Source organism: Argopecten irradians, chromosome 3, assembly GCF_041381155.1.
Source record: "Argopecten irradians isolate NY chromosome 3, Ai_NY, whole genome shotgun sequence".
Taxonomy (NCBI): domain Eukaryota; kingdom Metazoa; phylum Mollusca; class Bivalvia; order Pectinida; family Pectinidae; genus Argopecten; species Argopecten irradians.
In genome coordinates, this window is record NC_091136.1 from 22255648 (window position 1) to 22264317 (window position 8670).

The 8670-nt window shown below is 38.3% G+C and overlaps 1 protein-coding gene across 1 annotated transcript; it reads right to left on the reverse strand.

The window, feature by feature from the left end:
- Window positions 1–4677: 4677 nt before the first annotated feature.
- On the reverse strand, window positions 4678–8456 carry LOC138317867 (ATP synthase subunit g, mitochondrial-like). The gene is made up of 4 exons (XM_069259829.1): window positions 8298–8456; window positions 6364–6503; window positions 5792–5919; window positions 4678–4918 (listed from the first exon to the last, which is right to left on the reverse strand). The coding sequence occupies exons 1-4, from the start codon at window positions 8368–8370 to the stop codon at window positions 4912–4914; spliced, it is 348 nt and encodes a 115-aa protein (XP_069115930.1). The 5' UTR covers window positions 8371–8456; the 3' UTR covers window positions 4678–4911.
- Between the last annotated feature and the right edge of the window lie 214 nt (window positions 8457–8670).

The window sequence follows — 8670 nt, forward strand, 5'->3', positions numbered from 1 at the left end:
CGATGTGAAATACGTTTGTATGTCTCCCATAGGCTATCCAACCATTGATCTGGTAGCTAATGTAGACTTTACAGCCAGTCATCGCCGGAAAGATACTGCTGCAACTGAGCATCTCTAAACTTTCGGGCGATTCCTGTAGGCTTAGTTCACGTTCAGTTCCAATAAAGTGCGTACCTCTGTCCGATCTAATATTGCCTAGGGCGTGGAATTGAGATTAACTTCCGCATGTCGGAGAAGGTCGGAAGAAGTTGAAACGATGTGAGGGGCTTTCCCATACTCCATCCATATGATTTGGAGACGACACATTCATCTTGAAGCTGCAGTGATACTACATTGGTCCTCGGAAAAGCATTAGAAACACAGAATCCACATGACCTTCAAATCACGCAGAAGGACCAAGCGCGCGAAGCATAAGAGTTCCGCTGGGGGGATAACTCTGGTTTACCCTTTGTATGGTAGAACAACAGCAACAAGCAAGTTACAGTGATATACATATTATAGCATCACGATTCTCAACGTCTCATCAGTCAATTTGTAATGTTTAACATATTATCTTTTATTTCATCTCGCACTTCGTTGTTTGTACCGGACACGCAAACAGTTTGATATACCAGAGTTACTCCCCTTCGTGTGTGTTCACTCCTCCTGTTACACTAATGAAACTAAGGGAAGTAATTTCCGATAGGTGAGAAAGTTATCGCATTATGATTTTTTGTTATATAATAAAACAGAGTACACGATAAAAAGTTTGTTCTCTTTGTAAAGGAATGCAACATGGATGTTGCCGTTTTTCGGAAATTAACAGGAATTTCCATTTGCTTCTTGACAATAATTTGGTTCATATGCTTGATGTGATAAAAGATTTAGAGACACGGGTAACAGAGACTTAGAACACATAGTACAGGGTACAGAGACACAGGGTACAGAGTACAGAGACACAGGGTACAGCGCATAGAGTACAGAGACAGAGTACAGAGACACAGAGTACAGAGTACAGAGACACAGGGTACAGAGGCACAGAGTAAGTACAGAGACAGAGTACAGAGACTTAGGGTACATAGACTTAGGGTACATAAACTTAGGGTACATAGACTTAGGGTACATAAACTTAGGGTACATAGTACAGGTTACATTGACAGGGGGGCATAGTACAGGATACAGCGACACAGGGTACAAAGTATAGGATACAGAGAAACATGTACATAATACAGAGACACAGGGCACAAAAATACTGGCTACATAGTACAGGATACAGAGACACAGGGGACATAGTACAGGGTGCAGAGACACAGGGTACAGAGTCACAGGGTGCAGAGACATAGGGAGGGTACAGAGGCACAGAATAAGTACAGAGATTTAGGGTAAATAGGTTAGAGACACATGGTACACAGTACAGGTAACATAGTACAGGGTACAAAGACACGGGAGGCATAGACCAGGATAAAGCGACACTGGGTACATAGAACAGGGAGACACAGGGTACAGAGGCACAGAGTAAGTACAGAGACAGAGTACAGAGACTTAGGGTACATAGACTTAGGGTACATAGACGAAGGGTACATAATACAGAGACACAGGGAATAGTACAGGTTACATTGACAGGGGGGCATAGTACAGGATACAGCGACATAGGGTACAAAGAACAGGGTACAGAGAAACATGGTACATAGGACAGGGTACAGAGACACATGGTACATACTACAGGGTACAAAGAAACATGTACATAGTACAGGGTAAAGAGACACATGGTACATAGTACAGGTTACATTGACAGGGGGGCATAGTACAGGATACAGAGACACATGGTACATAGTACAGGGTACAGAGACACGTGGTACATAGTACAGGGTAAAGAGACACATGGTACATAGTACAGGTTACATTGACAGGGGGGCATAGTACAGGATACAGCGACATAGGGTACAAAGAACAGGGTAAAGAGACACATGGTACATAGTACAGGGTACAGAGACCCATGGTACAGAGACCGATGGTACAGAGAAACAAAGTACATAGTACAGGGTACAGAGAAACACGGTACATAGTACAGGGTACAGAGAAACATGGTACATAGTACAGGGTACAGAGACCCATGGTACATAGTACAGGGTACAGAGACACATGTACATGGTACAGGGTACAGACACATGTACATGGTACAGGGTACATAGTACAGGGTAAAGAGACAAACGGTACAAAGTACAGGGTACATAGAACAGGGTAAATAGTCAAGGATACATAGACACATGGTACATAGGCTACATAGTACCTTGTACTGAGACACATGGTTCAAAACACAGGGTACAGAGTACAGAGACACAGGGTACATAGTTCAGGGTATAGAGACACAAGATACATAGTACCTGGTATTGAGACACATGGTTCAAAGCACAGGGTACACAGTAAAGAGAAACAGATTACACAGTACAGAGACACATGGTACATAGTTCAGGATATAGAGGCACAAGGTACATAGTACCGGGTATATAGCACAAGGTACATAGTACAGAGACACAGGGTACAGAGACAGAGTACAGAGTCACAGGGTACAGAGACAGAGTACAGAGACACAGAGTAAGTACAGAGACGCAGGGTACAGACACAGAGTACAGAGACAAAGTACAGAGATACAGAGACAAAGTTAAGAGACACAATGTACAGAGACACATTGTACAGAGACGCAGGGTACAGAAACACAGAGTACAGAGACAGAGTACAGAGACGCAGGAGTACAGAGACACATGGTACATAGTACAGGGTACAGAGACACATGGTTCATAGCACAGGGTACAGAGACACATGTACATAGCACAGGGTACAGACACATTTGTCCTACAAACTTCTGTTAACAACGTTTGACCACGGTTCAACATACTTCTGTTAACAAAGTCTAACCACATTCCTTCGAACATCTGTTAACAAATTTTGATCACGGTCCTACAAACTTCTGTTAACAAAGTTTTAGCACGGTCCTACATACATCTATTAACAAAGTTTGACCACGGTCCTACATACTTCTGTTCACAAAGTTTGACCACGGTCCTACATACTTCTGTTAACAAAGTCTAATCACATTCATTCCAACATCTGTTTGACCATGGTGAATGTGTTCTATAAAAGACTTCTTCTTATAGGTTGATATTTTAAAGTGAACAGTCGGGCAAGGATGGCTAAAGTCGGTAAAAATGGTGTGAATGTATCCAGTATAATTTCTTATGAAATAGAAAAATAAAATCTCTCGCCAAAATCTGTCTGCGTACGAAGAAATTAAGTTAAATTATAGGAATCCTAAAACGTCCTCCCGGCTGACTATGTCCGTGGTTACATTTACACGCAGCCTCACTTTCAACTTTCCTTTACTTTAATGGTCAGAACTGGGAAACGTAAGCAGAACTTGGCCGTCGTATTAATATGTGAGAACTTTTGGAAGGCCAATGAACGCATTTAGACTGGTTTTCTTTGCCCGACTATTCACTTTAACATACTCTCCAATGTAGTTGATATTTTATTTCAACTTCCATTATCTTATTGTAAGCTTTTTTTGAGGCAAATGTCGCAAAAAACTGAAGCAGATTTTGCTGCGACGTTTTGTTATTCGATACACCTCTAGCCTCTTCATTATAAAATCAAGAGACCTCGGATTTATGCATGTAGACTGGATTACCTGCCATAGTTTTTCTACTCTCCGCTAGGCTTTGCTCCGAAAATACATCATAGTGGCTAGCTGAGAGAATTGGTACTAAGGCAGGTAATTCAGTCTATTATTCATGTTACAATGCTGTACATGCGCATGTGCATTGAAAAGGAAAGTAGGGGATTTCCAAGAATGATGCAGAAAGCAAAACCTTATCATTACTTCGTCCTATTCTATAGAAACCGTTACGAAAGTCAGGCCCTAAGCCTTTATAAATTTAGCGAGAAACAATATAATTAAAGTCTAGGTGTCAGAAAGTTTTACTCATTCAACAGATAAGCCTGATGTCAACTTTCATCGTCCGATGGCCAAATCCACTCATCTGGACGAGCGGACGAGTACATTTCCTCTGCCCTAAACTTCTGTTAACAAAGTTTGATCACGGTCCTACACCCATCTATTGACAAAGTTTGACCACTATCCTACAAACTTCGTTTAACAAAGTCTGCCAACGGTCCTACAAACATCCGTTAACAAAGTTTGACCACAGTCCTACGAATTTCTGTTAACAAAGTTTGACCACTGACCTACAAACTTCTGTTTACTAACTTTAACCACTGACCTACAAACTTCTGTTAACTAAGTTTGACAAGGGTTCTACAAACATCGTTCACAAAAGTTTGACCAGGTTTCTACATACATCTGTTAACAAAGTTTGACAACGGTCCTACATACTTCTGTTCACAAAGTTTGACCACAGTCCTACATACATCTGTTAACAAAGTTTGACAACGGTCCTACATACTTCTGTTCACAAAGTTTGACCACAGTCCTACATACTTCTTTTAACAAAGTTTGACCAATTGAAAAATACCAAAACTTGGCTTTAGTAAAACTCTGTAATAAGGACCAATTGTGACCAGTCAAACCTCTGGTCAGAGCTGGACCTTTTTCAAACTTTGAAATGTTTAAGCATGTCGGATGGACGACAAAGGCAGATGAATCACACTGACAATTCTAATTGATTTAATAAACCACAAGTATTTCTAGTTAAGACCTTTCACTTTAATATTTCACATCAAACTTTTCTCATTGTTATGTGAGGTAATGGCTACTCAAAAGTTCGATCACAGATTTCAACCAAAATAGTCTTCAAAATAATTAAGAGTTCATGACAAAGAATGCCAGGAGTCTACGGTCGAAACCAGAATATAAACACACAGCATCGTCATCTCAATCTTCCACATCCTATGTAGCTATAGCTGCTGTAGAGGTTTCTAGCTCCTGAAAATAAAAATAAAAACAAATTAAAGGGGCAATTCACTCAGGCTTATTCTTTTACATAACCAAGAAGCAAAATATAGCATAATTGTATTTTACATTTCTTATGAAACATATAACGTAAAACATTGACAAATCCCACGACATTGTTAAGTGTTTTAATTAATATCATTAAAATATAAAATCGTTGATCAATACGATTAAGCAGGTACAATATAGACAATGTACCCATACCCGAGCCAAAGTCATGTACGTTACACAAATAAACTACATAACCACTGAGAAGGTGATAAAATGATTTTTAGGCAAGACAATTCACCTAATAAGGTAAACACACTACTGTCAGAGCGATTTGAGCAGTTCTAGACAAAAGTTGCATTACTCTACGAGCAAGGGACAGGGTTCAGCATACAAGAAGTTCGACCACAATGTGTAATGGCGGACAGCGAGCGAGTTTGAACATCTACACACATGTCACAACCACGGACTTTTCATGCATGTCACAGTAAAACCAACTGATCTAATTTCCATTAGAACAGAAGAGGTACTTGTTTCTATAGGTGCTTAGCACACTGGTAAGTCAAAATCCACTATAGACTAATAAGTCTATTGATATATCTTAGTCAATAATATAGACATATATTAATATATATTAGTGTATGTAGAGATATATTAGTCTTTAAAGAGATATATTAGTCTATATAAAGATATATATAGTACATGGTCTATGGGTGGGTCTTTGACTTAACAGCCAACTTAGCACCTAATATTTGTATCCCTTCATTCCAAGTGGAGAACAAGTCAGAGGGATACAGATCACTACTGAGTTTATATTGTTTTATACTCAAAAGAACTTTTGATGAAGACAGCACTTACTTCTTAATTGGTGGGAAATGGCTGGCTCCCTCTATGTCAAATCCAACCAGTGATCGTTTACCTACGATTCTTCCAATTTCGTAACATAGAAATATTTCAAAACATACTGCTGCATTCAGCATCACTTCCTGCAACATTTAACATTAAAAACACACGTAGATTTCAGTTCACAGTTATGAGGCAAAACAAATAGTGCAAAATCTTGTTCTAAGATACAAAGTAAGAGCCTAATCTACAGAGCATTTGGTGATTATTCTATCTTTTCATATTACAGAGTTAGTTCCCTTGCGGGTAGGTATTGATTGCAATGCCAATAGTTTCACTTTGTGAACGCAATTCACATCATTTTCTCCGATCTCTGAAAAGTATGATGTTATGCTCGCAAACACATGACGTCACAATCAATACCTACCTGCAAGGACAGATAACTCTGTAATGTGCAAATACAAAATAGGGGTTAAAGATTCCACTCCTTAGTGTTGTAGCAGCTATGGAGTCCTTTGATTTATAGTAAACATAAAAAAATGTACTTATTTTAGTGCAGTCATATTTTAACACAAGGTGGTACTCACCTTCACACTTAAGTTAGCTATTCTGTTGATGCTGACAGCTTGTTTGATTCCTGTTGTAATCTTAGGAATATCACCTGGACCTGGGGGAGCTAACTCCACTTTAGCAACAGCCCAAAACCGTTCTAAACGTGGCTGTTGTGCTGCAAGATATAATGCAAGATTAATGACAATTATGTTACAGTAATTGTAATTTGATTACTATCACATCGAAGCGGAAAACTGTGGAGCATAACAGACACATGAAACAACTTTAGTTACATTGGTCATTGGTGATTAACTTCACATCCTTTTAACAGCTAAATGTCATTTATTGCTAGTAAGGATGACCGCACCCTCAGTGTTTTTCCTGTCTATAGATTTGGGGCTGAATTTCTGCCCATTCCCAATTGTATTTCTTGTATTATTTTCCCAAATCTATGTCTAAATTTCCCAAATCAGTGACTTTGACACACATTTTGTGTTACAAAACAAAAAAATCAGCATGAATGCATGGAAATTTCAAGTCATATTTAGTATGTACATCTTACACTGGTTCTTAAGGAAGCATACTTGTTTATTTCTACTTAATACTTTTTCCCAAATTTCCATAAAAACAGTTAAAAATTTTCCCAAATTCCTACTTTATCGCTTGAATATTCCCAATTTTCACCGAGTGGCAATTTTCCAAAATACTCAGGAAAAACACTGACCCTGCATTCAAAATACAACATGAATGCCTGTATGTTTTGGAAGACTGTCATCAGTCATATATATGTTATGTCTCCTTAGTTGTAACTAACTCTTATTCTTTCTATAGAGCTATCTCAATGAAGCATGCTAACAGAAACACAGAATAAGCACATCCCATCCAGTCACATGTCAACAGGAAAAACTCAGGCCACAGAACCCAGAACCTCCTTACAGGGTATTACAGAGCTCAAATTAGGCCAAAAGTGTGGCTGTATCATGCAATGGTGGTAACAAGACAATAACAGTATCCTACCAGACTACCAGTATAACTTTCAGTCAGGCATAATCCACAATTGGTAAATTTGGGAAATACTGGCACTAATACAAAACTCTAAAACATTGTCTTTTTAAATGCATTACAACCCTGTTATGCATTTAATGAAATTCAACATATTTTTTATGCTTATGGAATCAAGACTTGTTATATGGTCAGCGTCGTAAATTCATAAGGGACCTGTTTTCGTTATGTTAACAATTTTGCTTCAATAAGCGACCCATCCCTATAAGCATTAAGCACCGCTCTCCATTTTTAAGGCTTCAAATTCACTTACTTTGAATTAAATGCAAACTGAATTTATCTTAAAATGTATATCTTTTGCAAATTGATGTATGAATTACTTTGTAGAACAATTTTATGAAAGGGTACAAATACATTCCAAATTTCTTTCTATCGTTCTGAGCGCTCATTGGGTCGAATACGGTACCTTATATTCTCCAATAAATATCCTTTTTTATCTAGGGGAGATAATCGTGAAGAAAACATTTTAACAGCTTTTGATAATATCTTGCAAAAGTTACACGTTGGATGCATGATAATACAAAGATATTATAAAACATAAGTAGGCTATGAATAAACTACATAATGTGGAATTTCGAGAGATTTTCAGTGAAATTGTCCTTCAAATGCCCTTTTCGTTTTGGTGAAGCTATATTCATCGAACAGGCCAAGATTACAGCAAAATAACACAATAAAAGTTTACCGGTGATAACGTGAAACAGATTTTTTATCAACACATAAACTTTATGTATATCTGTCATAACCAGCAACCGGCATCAGTACAGCTAAGTTTTACATGGCAAGATACACATTCCCGGCATCTAGGATTCCACTTTGACAACACAACAATTGAGTGATTTAACCCTTGAGGGAGTCTAAATTCGATATTATTCAATGAAATAATAACAATTGTACACGTGTGACATACCTTTAGCTAAATTTGCCCCTCTGTTAAGAAGCGGGACGAGTTTTTCGACAAATGATCCTGCTTTCGCCGCCATGGTGCTACAGGAGAGGAAGAGAGATAAGTTCTTGGTTTAGAAAACCCTTTCATCGAACACGTTAATGACAAACGTTTGTTTGATTCTGCTAGAGAGACACGAATATTCTCGAGTTACTTCCCTTCGTCCACATGTGCGCCAGACACAACTTCTACAAAAAATGCAAATAAATTTAATTGAATTCAATTGAATGTTGGTCGTTTTTATTTCTGGTTCTCAAGAACATAATTTATATTATACGGACTCTAGTATATGATATGCATATCTACATGGAATTATGGCGATCTCGTACCCATTCAA